The 25,206-nt window shown below is 50.8% G+C and overlaps 1 protein-coding gene and 1 long non-coding RNA gene across 3 annotated transcripts in view; one reads left to right on the forward strand and one right to left on the reverse strand.

Moving 5' to 3' along the window:
• GRIN2D (glutamate ionotropic receptor NMDA type subunit 2D) overlaps positions 1–25,135 on the forward strand; it is a 39,442-nt gene extending 14,307 nt beyond the window's left edge. For both annotated transcript variants that reach the window (XM_032323854.1, XM_032323853.1), the window contains 7 exons: positions 272–425; positions 2,805–2,930; positions 3,126–3,355; positions 5,073–5,233; positions 21,977–22,164; positions 22,389–22,621; positions 22,800–25,135. In XM_032323854.1, coding sequence (XP_032179745.1) covers positions 272–425; positions 2,805–2,930; positions 3,126–3,355; positions 5,073–5,233; positions 21,977–22,164; positions 22,389–22,621; positions 22,800–24,131 — 2,424 coding nt within the window. In that variant the 3' untranslated portion in view covers positions 24,132–25,135. The remainder of the gene's footprint in view (positions 1–271; positions 426–2,804; positions 2,931–3,125; positions 3,356–5,072; positions 5,234–21,976; positions 22,165–22,388; positions 22,622–22,799) is intronic.
• Positions 417–23,532, reverse strand: LOC116579052. The gene is made up of 4 exons (XR_004281124.1): positions 23,436–23,532; positions 3,963–4,047; positions 641–769; positions 417–549 (listed from the first exon to the last, which is right to left on the reverse strand). It is a non-coding gene; the product is annotated as an uncharacterized LOC116579052 (long non-coding RNA).
• Positions 25,136–25,206: the final 71 nt, after the last annotated feature.

The following is a 25,206-nucleotide window of genomic DNA, read 5'->3' on the forward strand; positions in this document are numbered from 1 at the left end:
AAGGGGGCGGGGCCGAGAGGACTGAGCCCAAATCCTGAGAGCGTGTTCTGGGAGCCGGACTGGGCTTGGGGCTACCTCTTCCCACCCCTGCTCTCCGCCTCTCACCTCCTCCTCTCCTGCCCCACTCTGCGCCCCCTTAGGCCACCCCGCCACCCTCCTAGCCCTCTCTGTCACCCTGTCACTGGTCACCTGGGGCTGGTCTTGCCCACCATCCGCCTCTGTGCGCTTGACCCAGCCAGGTTCCTTCACCCCCTCCTTGCCCTCACCCCAGGTCTTCTACCAGCGTGCGGACATGGCCATCGGCTCCCTCACCATCAACGAGGAGCGGTCCGAGATCGTGGATTTTTCTGTGCCCTTCGTGGAGACGGGCATCAGTGTCATGGTGGCCCGCAGCAACGGCACTGTGTCCCCCTCCGCCTTCCTCGGTGAGCCCGGGGCCCTGGGACGGCAACACTGGGACACCTGTGTGCTCAGTTCCCATCCTGGTATTGCCTGTCCCCGTACCGTGACTGGTGAGGTGGTGTCGCTTCTGACCTTGGGTTTCCCAATCTGTAAAATGGGAGAAGCCATTTTACCACGATGCCAAGGGAACTGGAGCTTCAGGAACCTTCTCTTGCACATTCTCTTCAAGGCCCTGTACCTTGTATTCTTGTATTCATAATTTCGTGTTCTTTTCTTCTTCTTCTTCTTCTTCTTCTTCTTTTTTTTTCTTAAAGACAACCCTCCACATTGTACAAGCCTCAGGCCCCCACAACCCTCAAGTCTTCCCCTGTATATGAGATGGGGAAAAGGGATTAGCATGAGAGTGGCACATGGTAAATGCTCCAGTCACTTCTCAGCGTTTACTGAGCATCTATCATGGGCCAGGCTCTGGGCTACGCCCACATGCCCCTCTCCTCTAAGAGCTCTTGGCCTCATGGGGAAGACAGAAAATAATCTCTTAAGGCGATACATGGACAAGATCACTTCAAGTGGTGATGACTATAATGAAAAATTAAGCCAGGGTGAGGAAGTGGAGAGGAATGGGGCTGGTGCTGCCAGGAGAGGGCCGGAAGGCCCCTTTGGAGATGGGACCTGAGAAACCGTTCCAGGCAGAGGGGCAAAGAACCCAATGCGGGACTGTGTGTGGAATATTTGGGAAATAGCAGGAAGTCTGTGTGACCAGAGGGGGCAGTGAGTGATTGTGAGGGGGTAGGAGGCAAGGGCTGAGAGGGAATTGGGGGACATGGGGGGAAAGTTCAGGGCCTTGGTGGCTCTGGTAGGAAAGTTGAGTTTTATTCTTAGGGCAATGGCCAAGGTTTTAACTGTAGATGGTGGGGGAGGGGGTATATGGTCAGATCTAGGCTTTTAAAATATCCCACTGCAGGCAGCAGGGGCAGGAGGCCCATGAGAAGGCAGAGGTCTGCGCAGAGAGGAGGTGGATGTGGGATAGGAAGATGATAGTGAGCATGGGCGAGTAACCAGGCTTGGAGTGTGGGTAGGAAGCTGGCCCCTGATGGGTTGGTGGCTATGAGGTGGATGGGGCAGGGATCTCGCTGCACTTGGAGACAAGAGAAGGAAAAGTGCACATCAGGCCAAGGGCAGCTGTTCACGTCAGTTCCCTCTTGCTCTCTGAAGTCTGGGCAAAGCTCCTGGGAGTGACAACGCTGAGAGAAGGGACATCTCTTGCTTTACGTTTGCTTTCTGTCTGTTTCGCCAAGAGCATCTCTGTGGCCGTCCCTTGGCCAAGGTCTCTGCAGGGCACCCTGAGCTGCACCACATGGGGCCCCTGCCTTCACCAGGGAAGTGACAAGGTCATTTTATGCCCCACCTCATTGCCCAGTAGAGGCAACAGGAGTGTCCCCAGATGCCTCAGTGACAGTCTGGGGTGGTGACCCTGCTGTGATGGGGGCAGTCCTAGCCACTTGCGCTTGGCCCAGGGAGGGCAGATCACCTAGTATGAATCTCAAGGAAGTGGTGATTTGGGTTCATTGCCAGTGTGAGGAGGAGACACATGGGTGCAAGTGTGTCTGGTCAATGGGTCAGCGTGGCGGGGGTGGCAGGGACGGCGGAGACAAGACAGAGAGGGTGAGGATCATTCTGGAACCATGAGTTCTGGCCAGTTAAAGCACTGGGCTCTTGAGAGAGCAATCAGGTCAGAGAGGAGCTTGCTTTAGAGGGAGCTTGCAGAGAGGGGCTTGCTTGCCCCTGGAAGCAAGGCTGAGGGGCAGTGACTTTCATGGAGGCGCTGAGGTGCCACAGGAGGCTGTGAGCAGGGGAGAGGCCAGGTCACCTCTGGGTGCCGAAGGAGCCCCTAGGGCTGCAGGGCGGCGTGGAGATGGGCCAGGAGAGAGGATGAGGCCTGAGCCTGTTGCCTGAAAGAATGGGGAGGAAAGGCCAAGGTAGGGGGCAAGGGTGGGGGGTATAGACTGTGGCTGCGGAGGGGTAAGGCGGGAGGGAGGGAGCGAGGCTGGCAAATGGGGGGTTGGACTGTGATGGGATGGAAGGATGGAGAGCCTGGGCATGGATGCTGGCCTCAGTGTGGGACATGGTGAGTGGCTGGGGACGGGGGGGAGACTCAGGTCTGGGACTCAGGAAACATTTAGGATCTATCTACTGACCAAAACTACAGAAATGATTGAGTTGGCTTTCTCAAGAGAGACTGTCTCCCAGGCGTCTGGATGTCTCTGAGGTGGGGAGACTGGGAAGGGGACAGAGTAGGACAAGATCCTGTCTGTGATGCACCTTGTTCATATGTCTTTGGTCCCCCCCACCTCCAGTCCTTTGCTTGGCCAAGCCATGACCCCATACCTCCTTGCCCCCAGAGCCCTACAGCCCTGCCGTGTGGGTAATGATGTTCGTCATGTGCCTCACTGTGGTCGCCGTCACCGTTTTCATCTTCGAGTACCTCAGTCCCGTCGGCTACAACCGCAGCTTGGCCACGGGCAAGCGTGAGTCCCCTTCCTCCATCACCTCCAAGTGCCCGGACCACAGATAGAACTACATTTCCCAACAGCCCCTGGGGTAGAGCAGTGGCCTCTGGAGGCGCCAGAGGCCTTGGGAGCTGCTGGGAATCATAGTTCTTTCTGCTCCCTCATGGAGTAGAAGGGATTTCGGGTCCATGTCGCCCTCCTGGCCCCCTGCAGGGCCTGGCGGCTCAACCTTCACCATTGGGAAATCCATCTGGCTGCTCTGGGCCCTGGTGTTCAATAACTCGGTGCCCGTGGAGAACCCCCGGGGGACCACCAGCAAAATCATGGTGTTGGTGTGGGCCTTCTTCGCCGTCATCTTCCTCGCCAGCTACACAGCCAACCTGGCCGCCTTCATGATCCAGGAGGAGTATGTGGACACCGTGTCTGGGCTCAGTGATCGAAAGGTGTGTGTGTTTGGGGGAGAGAGGGAGTTGGCTAGGGTTAGAGGTCAGGCTGAAATTTGGCACATGGGAGGTCCGAAGAGGATTCCTGGGGGTCTTTTCCCAGGAAGAGTTCCAAAATGGTAGAAAAGAATGTTCTAGAAGAGAATGGTTATGTTTCACAATGGACTATTTAAATATTCCCAGGAGAAGAGAGTAACCCCAAATGTCCTGGGGGGGCAGTAGTGCCAAATGGAATATTCTAGATGAGTGCTTCTCTCAGAGTGTGATGAAGAGCTAATCTTTGAACTTTCTCCGGTAGAGATCAGTGCTTTTGTAAGATACAATAGAAACGAATTACGAGAAATGAAACATAAAATTGAAAACCAAGACATGCACAATTCAAACCCGAATTTTTATGTAGTTTCAACAGACATAAAATTATTCTGTCAAATTGTTCTAAATGCCCAGTGCCTGGCTGACTCAGTCGGTAGAACACGCAACTCTTGATCTCAGGGTCATAAGTTCGAGTCCCACATTAGGTGTAGAGTTTACTTTAAAAAGAAACAAATTTAAAAATCTTCTTGAAAAAATTGCTCTAAGTGCTTATTCTCTTGATTTCTATACTTACCTCATTGCAGATCACGGTCTGTTCAGGTACTAGTGGTTTGCAGAGCAGGGTTTGAGGTTGAAGTGGTTCACTGGATTATCATGACCTATTAGAAGGTTAAGAAATCAGTTCAGTGGATTGCAATAAGCATTTTTTATAGGATTTTATTAATTTATTTGTCAGAGAGAGAACACAAGCATGTCGAATGGCAGGCAGAGAAGCAGGTTCTCCGCTGAGCAGGGAGCCTGATACGGGGCTCGATCCCAGGGCCCTGGGATCATGACCTGAGCCGAAGGCAGACTCTTAACCAACTGAGCCACCTGGGCATCCCAACAAGCATTTTTTTTTTTAATGACTGAGCAAAAATATGTCTGTACCTTTGTTTTAGTCATATATGCACATGACACTGAGTCAGCACACACCATATGGCTATGTCTGTTGTTCAAAGAGTAAACTTTTGGGGCGCCTGGGTGGCTCAATTGGTTAGGCATCCAGCTTTTGATTTCAGCTCAGGTCATGATCTCAGAGTTGTAAGACTGACCCCTGCATTGGGCTCATGCTGAGCACGGAGTCTGTTTAGGATTCTCTCTTTCCCTCTGCCCCTACCCACCCCATCCTGGCGCTCACGCTTGCGTGAGATCTCTCTCTTTCTCTTAAAAAAAAAAAAAAAAAAGTGTGCTATTTCTGAATGGATTTGTAAATAACAATTGCCTCCAGCTCCCCACCAGGCCAAACCCCACCCTTGGGACCTCCCATGATCCAGCAAGCTAAGGGTTAATGCCTGGCACATCAGAGGCCTCTGCGGCCCTTTTCAAACTCTGTAGCCAGTGCCTTTCCAAACTGGACTATGATCAGGCCATGCCAGTGTTAACTATTTCAGTATTCCTCCAGACTCTGTATGCATATATGTGTGCGTGCACGTGTGTGTGTGTGTGTACATGTGGCTGGCTGCAGATGGATCTGCTGGGTGGGAGCAGAAGAGGGTCACGGTGAGCACGTTGGAGAAACACTTCTGGGCTGGGGTGCCTGCCAGTTGGCAGGTGTCCCCCAGAACAGAGCATCTGGGTCAAGGCTATTCTTGACCCAGATGGCCCCAGGGGGGCGCCCTAATAACTTCCCATTCTGCCCCAGTTCCAGCGGCCCCAGGAGCAGTACCCGCCCCTGAAGTTTGGGACGGTGCCCAACGGGTCCACGGAGAAGAACATTCGCAGCAACTACCCCGACATGCACAGCTATATGGTGCGCTACAATCAGCCCCGCGTAGAGGAAGCGCTCATTCAGCTCAAGGCAGGGTCAGCGCAGACTCGGGCTGGGGGGTGGGGGGCCGCCTGGGGCCCCAAGGATGCGGGCAGAGAGCCAGGGGCCGGGAGCCACTCATCAGCATCAGGTCAGCCAGGGGTGGTTCGGCCTGGAAGGCATGCCTAGGTCATTGAGGGTGGCAGTGAACGGCCCCCCCTTGCACAACCAGGGTCCTTGTGACACCTTCAGATGTCTGCAGAGACCCAGGACTTAGAGATTCCAGAACCGGATTGCCGGGGTTCAAATCCAGGCTCTATCTCTTCATGGCTGTGTGATCTTGGGCAAGTTACTCAACCACTCTGAGCCTTCATTTCCTCCTCTGTAAAATGGGGATAAGAAAAGGACCCACCTCCTAAGGTTGTTGTAAGAATGATTATGGCTGTTATGATTGGGCTGTGTAATATATTATTTGGTAACGGTAGTGCCAGCTCGCTGTGGATGCTTGCTGCTGAATTATTATTTTCATTATGATCATTAGATCTGAACCCACTGGAATGGATACTTGGATGAGGTTGTTTGGTTTTGTTTTCGAACTTCAGTTTCCTAAGTCATGGGGGTAAAATTAAGTTCAGACTCCAGAGTACCGACCAAGGTTACAACAAAGTTGATTACAGTGACTTTCTCCCTGCGCCTCTTTGATTTCATCATTCAACACGCTTCATTTATTTTCTTGGCCCCCTCGTCTATGCCAGGCAGGCTCCCTCCATTCAAGGGAGCTTAGGGTCCGGGGATGGGACATGAATAAGAAATGTACAAACGGAAGAATCAGGATGATCCAGAAAGTGATCGTGAGCTAGGGTGTGACTAAACTGGGATATATTCACCAAGGTGTTCAGGGCGGGCCTCTCGGAGGAGGTGACTGGAGCAGAGCCCTGAGGGAGGTGAGGGCTAGCCTCGTGGACTCACGGAGGCAGAGCCTTGCAGGCAGAGGAAACAGGGTGTGCCGATGGCACGAGGCAGGCGAGGGGTTACTGGAGGAACAGCAAGAAGGTCAATGTGGCTGAGGGGCCGGGAGGGGACGTTAGAGGGGAGATGAGAGTAGGGTACACGGGTGAGCCCTGAAGCTGAGATCAGGGTTGCATTTTCTTTGAAGGGCAGCAAGAAGCCATGAGGCAGGGAGATTTTAAGTAGGGAAGGGTGTGATCTGATTTCCATTCGCAAATGCCACCCCCCACCCCCCGTCCCGCCCCAGTGCAAGGTGGAGAGTGGATGGACAGACATCAGTGTGGTCCTTTGGATCACCTTCCCCACGTAGCTCACCCCTCAAGCAGCTCCTCCTTTTTACCCCTCTGTCTTGATTGGAATTGTTGAGCTGCAAGAAAAGAAACTCAGCCAACCGGGTGTAAGGAAGATGATTGGGTAAGCATCGCAATGCAGGGGGTAAGCATCGCGATGCAGAACTAGTAGCAGGAAAGAAATCTAGGCTTTGTGGGAATACCAGCTCTGTGCCAGGCACAGTTCCTGCACCAGATACCAATAGTCAATAAAAGAGGTAGGTCACCTGGATCCTTAGGACTGCTTAAACAGAGAGAGGTTTCTTTTCCTCTCTCAGTAAGAAGTCCGAGGCTGGCATGATAGCTCAAAGATACTATCAACGACCCAAACTCTTCCCATGTATTTGTTCTGCTAACCTTGGTGCCTAGACCTTCTAGGTCATTGTGCTTGCCTCATGGTCACAAGATGGCTGCTGCCCCACCGTGGAGCCTATCTTGGTTGCAGGCAAGAAGGAGGAGAAAGAGGAAGAGAGTGGATTTCCTCCTGGCAAGCCTTGCCTTTTTACTGGGGCAAGTATGCCTTTCTGAGGAACTTGTGGCTGTTTCAGAGCGTGTGCCAGAGGGTCATTCCCAGTTTCAGAGGAAGCTGGGAAATTGGGTGTGTTGGCCTCCCAGGCTCTGTGGTAGACAGTGGCAGACGGAGAGGTTGCAAATGGAGATTGTGCCAGAGTCCCGGCCTTGTGAAATGTGTAACTGTGCTGCCAGACAGCCTCCCTCTTGCCTCTTTGCCTTCTCCAGGGCTCTACTTCCTCTCTCTGGACTTCTGGGGGGTCACAAGGTCTCTCGTCTCCGTCTCTCCCTGTGTCCTCTCTGTGTCCTCTTTCCCCGCGAGCCTCATTTCGGACACTGAGCCCCTTCTCATTAGTCACGTGTCCTTTCTTTCTGCCCCACTCCACCCCTGGCAGAGAACTGCCCTTTTCTCCTCTACCCTCCCCTCGAAGCACCATGAACTGGAGGCATTTGGGGTAACAAGCTTTTCTTTTTCAACCAAGACTTTGGGCAGCCCGATGGCTAACGTTTGCAGAAGAGTACACACGGAGGCTCGCATACCTCATGTCAGACTATTGAAACTTTTATCGATCGTGCTAGCTGACCATTCATGAGGTTGGGTCCTCCTGCCTCGACAAATAGACCTTAACCAACAGAAAGGCTAAACAAGTTCAAGTTCTGGATTCTGCCTTCCAGGAGAGCACCTGACTCCTTGTCCTCCCACCTGAATCTGTCTGCTCGTCTCTCACAGCTTCTCAAGGCCAAACGTATTCCTTGGCTCCTGGCCCTGGGTCCTTGAAACTCTTCTAGCATTGTCACAGCTTCTATTCTGACTGACCCTCCGCCCTTCCTCTTGAAAGGACCTTGTGAGGACATTGGGTCCACCCGCATAACCCAGGCTAATCTCCCCATCCCAAGAGCCTTCATTTATTCACATCTGCAGAGTCTCTTTTCCAGTGTAAGATTACAAGTTCCAAGTATCAGGGTGTGGATACCTGTTTTTTTAATATTTTCAAATTTACTTATCTGAGAGAGAGAGAAAGAGAGTGTGCGCAAGCATGAGTGGGGGGAGAGGCAAAGGGAGAGGGAGAAGCAGACTCTCCACTGAGCAGGGAGCCTGACATGGGGCTCGATCCCAGGATCCTGGGATCATGACCTGAGCGGAAGGCAGATACTTAACCAGCTGAGCCACCCAGGCACCCCAGGGTGTGGATATCTTTGGGAGACCATCATTCTACCTACTCCAAGTTCCCAGAGCATAAATACCCAACAGAGATGTAGATTCTGGGTGGGTACATCTCCCTGGCCCCAGGATTCCTCTGGAAAAGGTGGGTGGAGTGGGGATGCTCAGAAGCACAGGGTCTAGAATAGCAGTCCCTTGAGGGAGGTCTGAGATGGGTACTAAGTTTGGAGAATCCCAGGCAGAGGAGTAGGACACAGAACAGGAAAAACTGTTTTTTAAATTGTGCATCCATCCGTCCATCCATCCATCCTTTCATTTTTTCTCTAGAGCCCACCCATCCAGATGGTCCCATATAATGTTGGGGTGCTGGTGTCCCCCAAGCAGTATTCTGGGGGTGTTTAACAGCACTGATTTTTTAAAAATTATTTTTATTAACATATAATGTATTATATGCCTCAGGGGTACAGGTCTGTGAATCATCAGGCTTACACACTTCACAGCACTCACCATAGCACATGCCCTCCCCAGTGTCCATCACCCAACTACCCTATTGCTATCCTCCCACACCCCTGGCAACCCTTAGTTTGTTTTGTGATATTAAGAAGAGTCTCTTATGATTTGTCTCCCTCCCGATCCCATCTTGTTGCATTTTTTCCTTCCCTACCCGCCACAGCCACCCTCCTGCCTCTCAAATTCCTCCTGAGAGATTATATCATAACTGTCTTTCTCTGATTGACTTATTTCACTCAGCATAATATTCTCTAGTTCCATCCACGTCATTGCAAATGGCAAGATTTCATTTCTTTTGATGGCTGCATAGTATTCCATTGTGTATATATACCACATCTTTTTTTTTTTAAGATTTTATTTATTCATTTGACACAGAGAGATCACAAGTAGGCAGAGAGGTAGGCAGAGAGAGAGAGAGAGGAGGAAACAGGCTCCCCGCGGAGCAGAGAACCCGATGCGGGACTCGATCCAAGGACCCTGAGATCATGACCTGAGCCGAAGGCAGCGGCTTAACCCACTGAGCCACCCAGGCGCCCTACCACATCTTTTTTATCCATTGATCTGTTGATGGACATTTGGGTCTTTCCATAGTTTGGCTACTGTGGACATTGCTGCTATAAACATTTGGGTGCAGGTGGCCCTTTGGATCCCTACATTTGTATTTTTTTTTTTTTAATTTGACAGACAGAGATCACAAGTAGGCAGAGAGGCAGGCAGAGAGAAAGAAAGGAGGAAGCAGGCTCTCCGCGGAGCAGACAGCCTGATGCGGGGCTCGATCCCAGGACCCTGGGATCATGACCTGAGCCGAAGGCAGGGGCTTTAACCCACTGAGCCACCCAGGCGCCCCTACATTTGTATCTTTAGGGCAAATACCCAGTAGTGCGATTGCTGGGTCATAGGGTAGCTCTACTTTCAACTTTTTGAGGACCCTCCATACTGTTTTCCAGAGTGGCTGCCCCAGCTTGCCTTCCCACCAACAGGGTAAGAGGGTTCAGTTCCCCTTTCTCCGCATCCTTGCCAACATCTGTCATTTCCTGACTTGTTAATTTTAACCATTCTGACTGGTGTGAGGTGGTATCTCACTGTAGTTTTGATTTGTATTTCCCTGATGCCAAGTGATGTGGAGCACTTTTTCATGTGTCTGTTGGCCATCTGGATGTCTTCTTTGCAGAAGTGTCTGTTCATGTCATCTACCCATTTCTTGATTAGATTATTTGTTCTTTGGGTGTTGAGTTTGGTAAGTTCTTTATAGATTTTGGACACTAGCCCTTTATCTGATATGTCGTTTGCAAATATCTTCTCCCATTCTGTCAGTTGTCTTTTGATTTTGTTGACTGTTTCCTTTGCTGTGCAAAAGCTTTTGATCTTGATGAAGTCCCACTAGTTCATTTTTGCCCTTGCTTCCCTTGCCTGTGGTGATGTTTCTAGGAAGAAGTTGCTGTGGCTGAGGTCAAAGAGTTTGCTGCCTGTGTTCTCCTCAAGGATTTTGATGGATTCCTGTCTTCCATTGATGTCTTTCATCCATTTTGAGTCTATTTTTGTGTGTGGTGTAAGGAAATGGTCCAGTTTCATTCTTCTGCATGTGGCTGTCCAATTTTCCCAACACCATTTGTTGAAGAGACTTTTTTCCATTCGACATTCTTTCCTGCTTTGTTGAAGATTAGTTGACCATAGAGTTGAGGGTCTATTTCTGGGCTCTCTATTCTGTTTCATTGATCTATGTGTCTGTTTTTGTGCCAGTACCATACTGTCTTGATGATTACAGCTTTGTAATAGAGCTTGAAGTCTGGAATTGTGATGCCGCCAACTTTGGCTTTCTTTTTCAACATTCCTCTGGCTATTCAGGGTCTCTTCTGGTTCCATATAAATTTTAGGATTATTTGTTCCAATTTTTTGAAAAAAATTGATGGTATTTTGATAGGGATTGCATAAATGTGTAGATTGCTTTAGGTAGCATAGACACTATTTCTCAATATTATTCTTCCAATCCATGAGTGTGGAACATTTTCCATTTCTTTGTGTCTTCCTCAATTTCTTTCATGAATACTTTGTAGTTTTCTGAGTACAGATTCTTTGCCTCTTTGGTTAGGTTTGTTCCTAGGTATCTTATGGTTTTGGGTGCAGTTGTAAATGGGATCAACTCCTTAATTTCCCTTTCTTCTGTCTTGCTGTTGGTGTATAGAAATGCAACTGATTTCTGTGGATTGATTTTATATCCTGACACTTTACTGAATTCCTATATGAGTTCTAGTCATTTTGGAGTGGAGTCTTTTGGGTTTTCCACATAAAGTATCATATCATCTTCAAAGAGTGAGAGTTTGACTTCTTTGCCAATTCGGATGCCTTTTATTTCTTTTTGTCGTCTGATTGCTGAGGCTAGGACTTCTAGTACTATGTTGAATAGCAGACAGCACTGATGGTTAAACCAGATGGTCCAGGGTTGGAATGGGAAGTACCCCTTACTTGCTGTGGGCCCTAGGCCAATCTGTTGAGCTTCTGAGCCTTAATTTTCGCCTTCATAATATGGCATCAACAATCCCAGCTGGTTATGAAGCAGCTCTGGGAAATAAAACATCAGGAACCAAGGTTCCTCCCTTGCTTCTCTGTCTCTTCCACTGGTTCCTGTCTTAGTCTATCTGCACGTTACCTTGGCCCCCAGCTTCCACGCAGCCTTTCAGCTCCAGGGTCCCCTGTGAGCCCTGGCATGCCTCAGTTCAATTTCACGTCCTGGCTAGTGACACTGCAGTGGATCCAGCTGGGAGTCAGGTGTCTATTCTGGGGCCAATCAGGGGCAGTCAGAGCAGGGCCTGGTCACGTGAGTTCTGGCTTGCCACACCCCTGGTCCGCTAGGGTTCTCAAAGATGAACCTTCCGGCACTTGTGAGCAAGCAGTCTTGGGATGCTCTCCAGAACACCTTTCCTCCACTGGCTTCCTGCATTTCCTTCAGCTGTGAAGCCTGGTAGACCCCTTTGTACCCCTCCCCGGGCCTACCCCATCTGGAGGACACCCCCTTTCTCTGTGCCTGGCACCCTTTGCTTCATATTCCCAAGCCCTGGAACAAAATTTCCCTTTCCTCAAATGTCTTATAACCTCTCTTTAGCGGTTTTACTTGCATAGCATGACACTTCCTTGGTGTTAAAAATAATAAGGCAAAGGGGCGCCTGGGAGTGGCTCAGTCAGTTAAGCACCTGCCTTGGGCTCAGATCATGATCTCAGCGTCCTGAGATTGAGTCCCATCTGGGGGAAAAAAAATCTCTGCTTAGCGGGGAGTCCGTTTCTCCCTCTCACTCTCTCTCTGTGCTATCCCTCTCTCAAATAAATAAAATATTTAAAAAATAATAATAATGAGGTAAAAAGAGAAGATCTCCCCGCTTCCCCTCCTTATCCACTGTTCATGATTCCAGGAGTTTCCTCCAGCTTTTTTTTTTTTCCCTAGAGCAGAGCTGGGGAGCCATATATGTAATTTAAAATTTTCTATTGGCCACACTCAAAAGAAACAGGTGATACTAATTTTAGTGAAATACTGTTTACCCCGATATCTCCAGTATATGACTACAATATGTGATATAAAAATTAATGATTTATTTTTTTATTTCATTTTTTTAAAAAATTTTATTTATTCATTTGACAGAGATCACAAGTAAGCAGAGAGAAAGGGAAGCAGGCTCCCTGCTGAGCAGAGAGCCAGATGTGAGGCTCTATCCCAGGACCCTGAGATCATGACCTGAGCCTAAGCAGAGGCTTTAACCCACTGAGCCACCCAGGCGCCCCTATTTATTTATTTTTATAATTTGAAGTATGTCCTACTCACAGCACATCTCAGTTTGGACTTGCCACATTCCAAGGGCTCATGGGCCACACCTGACTAGTGACTGACATTGTGGGAAGTGTCAACCCAGAACTCTTGTCTTTTTACCTTTTCATTTCTTTAAGTTCATTTATTTATTTATTTGTAATCTTTACATACTACGTGGGACTCTAACTCACAACCCGGAGATCAAGAGTCCTAGGTTCTTCAGACTGAGCCAACCAGAGCCTCTTCTTAGCTTTCTTGTTCCTATTTCTTCCCTTCCTTCTTTTCCCTTCATTTCCTCCTTGGCATCCTCTTCCTCTTCCTCCCCTCCCCCTCCTTCCTCTTCTTGTACTTGGACTTCTTCCCCTTCCTGATCTTCTTTGCTTGCCCCAGCCCCAGAGGTCATATAGGGGCTCCCCGCCTCCCCACCCCCCAAAGGATTGCTCTAACATTGGCTCCAAACTCCCCTCCAGAGAAGCTGCAAATTTCCTGTGCTTCTCAGACTCGCTCCGGCTTCAAGCTCCTCTTTGCCAGATCTAATTCGCTTTCTGGAGCATCTCACTGGCCCCGAGTGGGTCTTCCCAGCCCCAGAGCTATTAACCAAAATCAAAGCCCACCCCTTCCCTTAATCCCCGTAAAAGCCTCCACTAGCCTCAGACCTGAGTGTCCAGTGCTAGGTTTGGGATTGAGCCTGGGGAGCCGCTGTCCTCTGGAATGCAGTGTGGCTGTAAAGTTTTTTTAGTGGCCACATTAAAAGACGTAACAAGAAACGGGTGAAATTAATCTTAGTAATGCATGTTACTTAACCCAGTGTATCCAAAATATTATTGGATCCAAAATAATACAGCATAAAAATGGTTGGGACCTTTTACATAATCCACCCCCCACACACACACCCCTCGGCTTCCCTTCCCTTCCCTGCCCCGCACGAAGCCGGCGGTGCATTTTACACCCACCACATCTCAGTTCAGACTCGCTGCGTTCAAGAGCGCGGAACAGCCACAAAGGCGTGTAGCTACGCTATTGGGCCGCCCCGTCTACATCATGTAAATGCAAATTTTCCTAATGAACATTAGGAACAGCCCCGGACCCCACCCCCGGCCCCCTGGGACTTTTTCCGCTTCCGTGCTCACCCCCAGAGTATCCTCCCCAGGCAGCCAGCTGACTCATCTCTACCCCCTCGCCTCTTCTTCCGGTTGGGCCTCAGCCCCTCCCTCCAGGAAGGCCCCTGGGAATTCCAGATCTTCTCCCTTTGTTCCACAAAGCCGGGCAGCTTCCCCAAGCTCTGCCCATCCACCCCTACTCCCGGACAGGGACAAGCTCTTCCTTGGGAAGCCGAGGAACTGTCTTCTAGTTCTAGAGCTACGTGTCACTTTCTCGGTCAATTTCCTCCCCTTCAGAGAGCAAAAATTCAGACACTGTGGGGGGGGTGGGGACCCCATGTCCCCGATCCACTTAGTTCCTGAGTTTTCAAGAGCAGCCCCATCTCAAAGAATGAATCCAAATCTCTCCTGCCCCTGACTTGAGAGAAGGATGGATATGCGTTTTTGTGTGTGTGTGTGTGTGTGTGTGTGTTTTTGTTTTTGTTTTTCATCCAAAGGTCAGCCACAACCCCTGCCCTTAATAGCTAAAAATGGACTTGAGGCTTCATCTGTGTCATTTTTTGTTGTTGGGAGAGAACCTGCAAATCTTAAGTGTGAAGCTCATTGACTGTCTACATAACACGTGGCTGTTTTATATGACCAGATTAGGGTATGGACCATTTCCGGTTCCCCTCTGCCCCACCAGTCCGGCTTGTTTTGCCCCCACGCTCTACCAGGCTCGTTCATTCCTATATCCCACTGAGTATACCACTCTCTGAATACACCACAATTCGTCCATTCTACTGCTGGTGCACATCTGGATTGTTTCCAGAGTTTGGCCATTATGAATGCTCTACTGTGAACATTCTTGTACAAGTCTTTGGGGGATGTGAACCATTCATTTTTCTTGAGTAAATCCCCCTGGGCAGAATGGCAGGATCACAGGGAGAGAGAGGCTTGGCTTCAAAAGATCCTGCCAGACATCCTCCAAAGTGGTCGTGCCAACTTACACGCCTACAGTGCAAAGTTCCCCTTGTCCCATATCCCTGCCAAGGCTCAGATCGTTCCTCTCTCTTTTCAATTTACTAGAGTGTTTATTATATATCCAGTTCTGCTCTAACTCATTTAATTAGTTCATTATTAGTTTTCTGGGGCTATTGTAAATTTGTTGCCTCATGGTTCTGGAGGCTAGAAGTCCTCTGGGTTCCTTCTCAGGGCAAGGGAAGGAACTTCCCTTGGCTTGTGGATGGGTCTCTTCTCCATTGTCTTCCATTTATGTGTCTCTTTGTCCAAATTACCCCTTTTTGAAAGGATACCTGTCTTACTAGATTAGGGGCCACTCTAATTACCTTAACTTGATTTCCTCTGTAAAGACCCTTTCTCCAACTGAGGTAGGACCTCAATAGTACAACTGTTGGGAGACCATAAGACCTTAGAGGTGAATATTATCATTCCCATTTTACAGATGAGGAAATTGAGGCACAGCCAGATCCCACAGGTACCGAGCAGCAGAGCTGGGATCTGAACCCTGGTCATCAGATTCTGAGCCCAGCCCCTCAACCACTATACTACATTGCCTCAGGTGGGCTGTGAAAATTCCAGAATTATCCTCTTTGTACCCCTTCCCAGCAGCCTCTTGGATTCACAAAGGATACCTTGTGCTTCTCACTGTTACTTCTTGCTCTGATTTCTGCTTCTGCCGAATTCTTTTTCTCCCCAGTATTCCTTTTTACATTTTCCCCCCTAACTTTTAGTTCTATTTTTATCTGAGTTATACATCCACATAGTTTGGAAAGTCAAATACAAGATTTTTTTTTAAATGAAAACCAACAGTCTTCCATCTGCCTACCCACCCCCCATTTTTCCCACCCCAGAGGAATCTGCTTTTATCTTATTTATTGTATCATCTTGCTGTTTGCACCCCTGTCTCTAAATACCATGTTTGTGTGGCTACCTCTTGATTTTTCAATTTTAGGTATTTTCCATTCACTGCTTACTATGGAAGACACATACTCATACTCTTATTTAAATTACTCCAGCCTCCCACACTGTGATTCTGGCTAGATGAATATGCAGTGTTTACATGTTATGACTGTGTAAATGCTCCCACAGCTGCCACAAGTAGTAAACCGTGATTACTTTCCTCTCCCACACAATTCTTTGTTTTTCCTGGAGTTAATAATTGTCTTTTTTTTTTTTTTAAGTTGCTTAGTGGCTGAGTTTTCTTTGTTAATTCAAAATTCTCTGTTAACCAAACGAACCTCTTCTTCACATATTCATTTGCATCACGTACTCCACTAATTTCATCATAGGGAAGAAGTTTCTCTCGTGGCCTCTGGCCTGCCCCATCTGCCACATAGCTACCATCTAGATCCCTTCACCTGCCCCCTGGTTTGGTTCTTGTCATATTCTAATTCTCACTCTTCCTGGGTTTTTCTCCCTTGTTCTTCTGAGCCTCCTGACAAAAAGCACGTGGGGGTGGGGTGGGTAAAATTTTAGAGACACTGTGTATCTGAAAACATCTTTGGTCTTGATAGGCCTCCTGGATAGGTATAAAATTCTGGGCTGGAGATCATTTTCTTTAGAATTCTGAAGGCATCATTCCATTGTCTTGTAATTTCCAATATTACTGTTAAAATCCCAAAGTCATTCTGATCCATAAGCCTGTGTGTCACCCGCTTTTCTTTTCCTTGTCCTCAGTAAGCTGACATTTCTCAGCAACATCTTCATTTATTTTCATTAATGGATCTTTCAATTGTATTCTCATGGCATTCATTCATTGATTTTTTTTTCAATTATGATTTCCCCCTTCCCTCCATTTCTCTCTGGAACTCTTTTTTTTAAGATTTTATTTATTTATTTATTTACAGAAAGAGATCACAAGTAGGCAGAGAGGCAGGCAGAGAGAGGAGGGGGAAACAGGCTCCCTGCTGAGCAGAGACACACACCCCCCACCCCACCCCCCATGCAGGGCTCAATCCCAGGACCCTGGGATCATGACCTGAGCCAAAGACTCAACCCATTGAGCCACCCAGGTGCCCCTCTCTCTCGAACTCTTATCCTTTCTTTCTGGAACTCATTAATTCGATATTGGGCTTCCTGAATTCTTCCTTTTATCCTCTCTTATTTTTCCATCTCTTTATCTTTCTGCCCTACTTCCTGAGAGTTTTTCTTAACCTTACCTTCCACTCTTTTATTAAGCTTTTCATTTTTGCTAGTATATTTTCAATTTCTAAGAACTCCTTTTTTTTAAGTTTATTTATTATTTTTAGTAATCTTTACACACAGCACGGGACTCTAACTCACAACCCTGAGATCAAGAGTCACAAGTTCTTGCAACCGAACCAGCCAGGCACCTTGCTAAGAACTCACTTTATAATCTCTGAATTTTTTTTTTAAGATTTTATTTATTTATTTGACAGACAGAGACTACAAGTAGGCAGAGAGGCAGGCAGAGAGAGAGAGGAAGTAGGCTCCCGGCCGCACAGAGAGCCTGATGCAGGGCTTGACCCCAGGACTCTGGGATCATGACCTGAGCCGAAGGCAGAGGCTTTAACCCACTGAGCCACCCAGGCACCCCAATAATCTCTGAATTTTTACAGTGTTTTATAAATTTTATAGTATTATTTGATAGTACTCTATGTTTTATGATATGCTGTTCAAAGTTGAATATCTTGTCTTGTTTCTCTGATGATATTGGTAGTTGTTGGGTTTTTGGCACTTTTTCCTCTCTGCATAATCTGTTTCCTCCAAGTCCCCTCTCCCTCCCATTTGTTGGTTTTGTTTCTGTCTTTTTTATTGAGACTTTACTGATGTGTAGGAATCCTTGGTAGTCTGTCCATATCTGGGAGTGGAAGTCCAAAACTCTAGAAATGGTGGGGCTGTGATTACATGAGCAAAACTGTTCACTGAACGTCAAAGGAGGTGATCTGTCTGGATCATTTTGTTGTGGAATTCCCAATGTCAGTATTTTCTTGTCTTTTATCTTAGTCATATATGACTAAGATAAAAGACAAGAAAAAAAATATATATATATGACTAAGATAAAAGACAAGTACACACACGTACATATGAAATATATATATGAAATATATATACATATATATACATGTACACACACGTACATATGAAATATATTTATTTCATATGTATGTGTGTGTACATGTATCATTCATTATATGTAATGTTTTTAATATAGAGAGGACCAAGGAAAACAAATACTGAATCATGATCTCCTTGACAAAATAACCCTCAATAATATAAAAGTTAAAAGACATTCATTCAGGGGTGCCTGGCTGACTCAGTTGGAAGAACATGACTCTTGATCTCAGGGTCGTGAGTTTGAGTCCCATGTTAGGTGTAGATTACTTAAATAAATAAACTTTAAAAAAAAAAAAAAGACATTCATCTAGTAAGTATTAAGATCTTCTTGCACCAGGCACAGGGCTAGGCACTGAGGGTAGAGTAGTGAACAAGTTGAAGTCCTTGCTCTCTTGGACCTTCCTTTCCAGTCTGGGAGACAGACACACATATGTTCCTAGAGTATCAGTCTCCAACAGCCCTCTCTGCAATGACAGAACTGTTCCAGATCCGGGCAGTCCAACGTGGTAGCCAACAGTTCCTGATTGTTTGACGTGTGGTTGGTGTGACGACGGAACTGAATTTTTAAATTTTTTTTGAATTTTTAAATTTTAATTAAAAATTCCAATTCACTTAGCTCTGTGTGGCTAGTGGTCACCACTATGGACAGCACTAGGAAATGCCATCCTTACAGAGGGGTAGGACGGAATTGGCAGTCACACATGGGTTTGGTGGCTCACATACCAGATGTGGTCTTACCCTACTACAGGGGGCAAGCAAGGTCACAGGAAAAGAAAAGAAATATATCTCTTGAAAAGAAATACAGAAACATGGCTTCTCCTCCCAGCCAGTTTTGGAAGCCCATTTGGTGAGAGATGTTCAATTTCTCACTCACACAGGAAAGGCAAAAAAGGAAACTTCAAGTCCCCTTTCCATTTTTCTTTTTAATTTCTCTCCGATCACCTAAACTATGTGTGCCTACATATCTCTTCATGCATTCCTTATTGAAAGCACACACTATTCTCATCTTGCTTTTTTCCATGGAGAAAAAACCCTTGGCATCTTGTCCATATTAACTCTTGCCTCCCAGTTCCATGCCTGGCCCCCAGAATGCCCATCTTGAGCCAGCCTGAATTCATTCATCGGGCTGTACTTTATGAAACACCTGTCATATGTCAGGTCCTGTGCTAGACCCTGTGGAAACAGCAGCGAACCCAACAGATAAGACCTGTTCCCTCATGGAATTTAAATTCCAGTGGGAGGAGATGGACAATAAACTTTTTTCTAAAATATTTTATTTATTTATTTGACAGACAGAATCACAAGAAGGCAGAGAGGCAGGCAGAGAGAAGGGGGGAAGCAGGCTTCCTGCCGAGCAGAGAGCCCAATGCAATGCAGGGCTTGAGCCCAGGACCCTGGGATCATGACCCGAGCCCAAGGCAGAGGCTTTAACCCACTGAGCCACTGAGTTTAACCTGGACAATAAACTTAATAATCAAGAACATATAATAGTTACAAGGGGGATACACGCTATGGACAAAAATACGGCCGGGGGAGTGAGTTTGGGAGAGCTGTGGAGGAGGCTATGGGTTGCAGTATTAAATAAGGTGCTCAGGAAGGTGTCTTTTTTTTTAAAAAGATTTTATTTACTTATTCGACAGAGAGAGATCACAAGTAGACAGAGAGAGAAAGGAGGAAGCAGGCTTCCCGCCAAGGAGAGAGCCCGATGCGGGACTGGATCCCAGGACCCTGGGATCATGACCTAAGCTGAAGGCAGAGGCTTTAACCCTCTGAGCCACCCAGGTGCCCCAGGAAAGTGTCTTTTAAGCAAACTCCTGAAGGAAGTGAGGTACAGAGCCAGGCAGCTCTCTGAAGAAGAATGTTCCAGCAGAGGGAACAGCCAGTGCAAAGGCCCTAAGGCAAGAGGGTGCTAGAGCCATCCAGGAACTGCGCGTGAAGGCCAGGGTGGTTGGAGCAGGGGGAGCAAGGAAGGCATGGGTGAGAGATGAGGGCAGAGGGGTAGGAAGGATCCAGGGGTGCTTGGTGCTGTGAGGCCTTGCAATGCGAGGTAACTCCAGTTACTGAGCGATACTGGGAGCCAAGGGAAGGTAGTGAGCTGAGGAGGGACCGGAAGCTGACTCAAAGGTTAAGATCCCGAACCTGAGTCTAAACAAGGCTGTGGAATGTGGCTGAGTCTCAGGAGAGGTTTAGTGACAACGGCAGGGAGTAGGGGATAGGGGGTAAGGGGTAGGGGGTAAGGGAAGGGAGGTAGTTATTCTATTGCATAAGGGCTGAGCAAAGCATCCCCTCTTCCTGAAAATCCCTCACTGGAAGCCTTGATTTCTGGCCCTCTCTGCCATGTCCCCGGGTCTCTCCCCACTAACGCCCCTCAAGGACCTCTAGACACCCTCCTTCCATTTCATCCTAGTCCTCAGTACCTCCATCCCTCCTCTTCTGATATTTACTTATTTATTTATTTCCAGATGTGAGCTGGGATCTCCCTGTTAGGAGCCATATAAAATTAATTCGAACCCCATTCCCCAACCGTGGGCTAGTGACTGGCCTCCCCAAGTTTCTGCTCCTTCTCCAGAACCTCAAATTCTTTGCCCCACTCCCAATTTTTTGCTTCGGCCAGAGTCAGTTCATTGTGGGGAAATCTCTGACTGTCTCCCCATTCAGGGTCCGTAGACTAATTCTGTCCTTTTCCTTCCTTTCTCTGCAACCAGTCATGCTGTGTAAGTACAACAAGGCATTTATGGGATCGTGTGTGCTAGTGTGGACAGGGCTTTACTGAGGATTTGGAGTCCCAGAGGCATTTATGTCTGCAGATAGGCAAACGGCTCCAAAACTCCTTTGCCTTCCCCATGACCCAGCGTCCAGCCACATACCTTGATCTCTCTTGTTTTCCCCAGACCTGCGCTGTCTAGGACTATTTAAATTAATTCAAATTAAGTAAAATTTAAAGTTCTGTCCTTTGGGGGCGCCTGGGTGGCTCAGTCATCAAGCATCTGCCTTCAGCTCAGGTCATGATCTGGGGTCCTGGGATGGAGCCTGGGATTGGGCTCACTGCTCAGTGGGAAGCCTGCTTCTCCCTCTCCCACTCCCCCTGCTTGTGTTCCCTCTCTCGCTGTCTCTCTCTCTTTCTCTGTCAAACAAATAAATAAAATCTTAAAAAAAAAATCAAGTTCTGTCCCTTGGGCTTACTGGTCACCTTGCCATGGGGCTGGCACCCCACCATGTTGGACAGCGCGAAAGGGCCATGCCTGTCATTATGGAACATTCTCTTGGACAATGCTGGGCAGGATAGGTCCCTTCCTCCAAGAACTGGCCTGGTGTCTGCAGTTGAGACGACCAAAACTATACCCACTGTACCATTTAAAAAAAAATTAATGTGGGGTTATGCTCTATGTGGGATTCTGGGACTCCTTTTTTTTTTTCCCTCATGGATACACCCTGGTCATCTTCCTGTCAGATCTTGTCTCCTAGAATTGTTACCCAGGGTTCCCCACCGTGGATTGATTTATTCACTCATTCACGTATCCCACAAGTGTTTACAAGTACCCTGTTTGTGCCAGGAACCGGGCTGGGTCCAGCCAGGAGTGTGTCCCAGCCGATCCCGCTCGAAGGGAGCTCACGGTCTAATGGGAGAGGCTGACAGGAATCAGATAATCACAGAAGCACGTGTGAAGGAAGTAACACGCACGGTGTATCCATCTGTGAGCGCTCCTTCCATCTCGCTGCTTGGCTTCGGCTTCCCATCAAGGTTGAGAAATGAGGGCCTAGTCGGAAAACCCAAGCAAAGTAAGACGCATGTCTGGGCCTGCATTTCCCATCTGAATGATGGAGATAACGAGTTTCCACCTCCCAGGAACGTTGAGAGGATTGAATGAGTTATTACGGTAGCTGGAACGGTATCTCACACAATATAAGTGATCATTAGCGTTATTGCTCTGTGTACGAGTCCCCTTTCCGAGCCCCAGTCCTCCCCTGTAAAACAGAAGCATTTGCAGACTCTTCTGCGGCTTGGGGTGGGGGGCGTTCCATGAAGAACGATCAGTCACAGCTAACATGTCTCCAGCACTTGCTTGGCACCAAGCACCCTCTTACCTTTGCAAGGACCAGGAAGGGAAGTGTTACCATTATCCGCACTTTACAGATTGAACCGAGGCACCAAGAGAGACAGTGACTTGCTCAAGAGCTCACCACCCATCAGGATTTGGAGCAGCTGGAGGTTAGGGGTGAGGGAGGGTTCTGGGCTAGGCCATGAGAGTGTCTGGGTGGGACTGACCCTGCCTTTTATGCACCCCCCCCACCCCCACCCCCAGGAAGCTGGATGCCTTCATCTATGATGCAGCAGTGCTCAACTACATGGCCCGCAAGGACGAAGGCTGCAAGCTCGTCACCATCGGCTCAGGCAAGGTCTTTGCCACAACCGGCTACGGCATCGCCCTGCACAAGGGCTCCCGCTGGAAGCGGCCCATCGATCTGGCACTGCTGCAGTTTCTGGGGGACGGTGTGTGGCAGCAGGCTGGGATGCCTTGGGGGTGGGGCATGGGGGACTAGAGTCCTGGGTCCTGGACGAAGGAAGGGATGAGGATCAGGGCACCAGGGTCTGAGGGAAGAGGGGGCTGGGTGCCTAGACTCCTATAAGAGGATCCTCAGATGGTGCCCATGGAAGGTGACCTATGACAGCACTTCCCCACCTTCCTCCCCCCACCCCCCATGCCTTTTCTCCAGATGAGATCGAGATGCTGGAGCGGCTGTGGCTCTCCGGGATCTGCCACAATGACAAAATCGAGGTGATGAGCAGTAAGCTAGACATCGACAACATGGCGGGTGTCTTCTACATGCTCCTGGTGGCCATGGGCCTCTCGCTGCTGGTCTTCGCCTGGGAGCACCTGGTGTACTGGCGCCTGCGGCATTGCCTGGGGCCCACCCACCGCATGGACTTCCTGCTGGCCTTCTCTAGGGTAGGGGGGTCAGAGGAGGCAAAAGGGCGGAGCTGGCGGGAGGCAGGTGGGCATGCCTACAAGTGCAAGAGTCCTGGGGCCTGGTGCGGGAGAGGTGGGAGGAGCGGGGGGAAGGCAGGGGCGGTAGGGGGTGCTGGGCATCCCGCGCTGACCCTGCCTTTCTCGCCGCCCCCCGCAGGGGATGTACAGCTGCTGCAGCGCGGAGGCCGCCCCGCCGCCGGCCAAGCCCCCGCCGCCGCCGCAGCCGCTGCCCAGTCCCGCGTACCCGCCGGCGCGGCCCGCACCTGGCCCCGCACCTTTCGTGCCCCGCGAGCGTGCGGCGGTGGACCGCTGGCGTCGCACCAAAGGTGCAGGGCCCCCGGGGGCCCCGGGCCTGGCCGACGGCTTCCACCGCTACTACGGCCCCATCGAGCCGCAGGGCCTGGGCGTGGGCGAGGCGCGCGCCGCACCCCGGGGCTCAGCCGGGCGCCCGCTCTCCCCGCCGGCCGCGCAGCCCCCGCAGAAGCCGCCGCCCTCCTACTTCGCCATCGTGCGCGACAAGGAGCCGGCCGAGCCCCCAGCCGGCCCCTTCCCCGGCTTCCCGTCGCCGCCCGCGCCCCCGGCCGCCGCCGCCGCCGCCGTCGGGCCGCCGCTCTGCCGGCTGGCCTACGAGGACGAGAGCCCGCCGGCGCCCGCGCGCTGGCCGCGCTCCGACCCCGAGAGCCAGCCCCTGCTGGGGCCGGGCGCTGGCGGCGCTGGGGGCGCGGGGGGCGCGGCCGGCGGAGCCCAGGCCGCGCCTCCCCCGTGCCGCGCTGCGCCGCCCCCCTGCCCCTACCTGGACCTCGAGCCGTCGCCGTCTGACTCGGAGGACTCGGAGAGCCTGGGCGGCGCGTCGCTGGGCGGCTTGGAGCCCTGGTGGTTCGCCGACTTCCCCTACCCGTACGCCGAGCGCCTCGGGCCGCCGCCCGGCCGCTACTGGTCGGTTGACAAGCTTGGGGGCTGGCGCGCGGGCAGCTGGGACTACCTGCCCCCACGCAGCGGCCCAGCCGCCTGGCACTGCCGCCACTGCGCCAGCCTGGAGCTGCTGCCGCCGCCGCGCCATCTCAGCTGCTCGCACGACGGCCTGGACGGCGGCTGGTGGGCGCCGCCGCCCCCGCCCTGGGCCGCGGGACCCCCGCACCGGCGCCGAGCCCGCTGCGGCTGTCCGCGGCCGCACCCTCACCGCCCGCGGGCCTCGCACCGCGCGCCCGCCGCCGCCGCTCCGCACCACCACCGGCACCGGCGCGCCGCGGGGGGCTGGGACCTCCCGCCGCCGGCTCCCACCTCGCGCTCGCTGGAGGACCTCAGCTCGTGCCCCCGCGCCGCCCCCGCGCGCAGGCTCACCGGGCCCTCCCGCCACGCGCGCCGGTGCCCGCACGCTGCGCACTGGGGGCCGCCGCTGCCCGCCGTGCCCCACCGGAGACACCGGGGCGGGGACCTGGGTACCCGCAGGGGCTCGGCACACTTCTCCAGCCTCGAGTCCGAGGTATGACGCGGCCCCGGGGGCCCTAGCGCCCCCTCGGTCAGCGCAGGCCACGGCCCGAGGGGGCACGCGCAATGAAAAGGACCCGCGTGGGTTGGGAAGGAAAAAAACGGACCTGGCCGGACCCCGCCTGGAGCAGCGTCCTGCGCCCCCTCGCTTTGGGGGCACCACAAGCCGGAAAGGATTTGGTCCCCCCAAATCTCACCCAGCCTGAAAGGTGGGGGTCTCGGAGCCCACTGGAGTTTGTTTTTTTTTTAAACCCGATAAGGGCTTTTTAACGTCACCAGATGGGGCGGGAGGTGGGGGGTCACGCCACGCCCGCGTCCCACCCCCACGCCCGGGGCCGTGGCCCCCTCATCACTGTGCAGCTCCCCGGCCCCAGCCACGCCTCCGGGGAAGCCCGTTTTTAACCTTTCATCCATTGGGACTCAAAACTGTGAGATGCGTTCGCCAAACTGTGACCCCAGACCTTGGCCCCGCCACACAGAAACCCCTGACCCCAGACTGTGACTTCCGACCCCTAAAATGGTCAACCGACCCCAGACTGTGACCCCCGACCCCAAACTGTGACCCGAATCCCAGACTGTACCCCGACCAGACTGTGACCCTTGACGTCAAACCTTGACACACCCTCCTCCTCCCCGTAGCTTTTCCTTATTTTGACCTAGGACACTCCCAACGGAAGCCTCACCTCCCCTTGCCCTAGCGTTGATCCCAGCCAACGTGGGGCCAAAACTTCCCACCCTGTCGCACCTCACTCCCACCCCCCACGTGCCACCATCCACAGCCTCACCAAATCTAGCCCTTATTTGCGACCCTCCCATGATGACCCTGCAGATCCCACCCCCCCAAGCCTCCTCTTCCTAGATCTCCAGCCGGGTCTGGAGCTGGGTTGTGGAGGGGACGGTCTGGGAATCCACACCCACCACCAACCTCCCCTCCCACTCTCCTGTTACACATTGCAGTGTTTGGAATAAACCATGTTTTTATGCCTCCTCAGTCCCAAGTCTGAGCTCCGTGTTTGTCTCAGCTGCCCTCAAACTTCTCTGGAGGAAACAGAAACTGAGAAAAGTCCCACAGAGGA

The sequence above is a fragment of the Mustela erminea genome, chromosome 19 (genome assembly GCF_009829155.1).
Source record: "Mustela erminea isolate mMusErm1 chromosome 19, mMusErm1.Pri, whole genome shotgun sequence".
In the NCBI taxonomy this organism is placed as follows: Eukaryota; Metazoa; Chordata; class Mammalia; order Carnivora; family Mustelidae; genus Mustela; species Mustela erminea.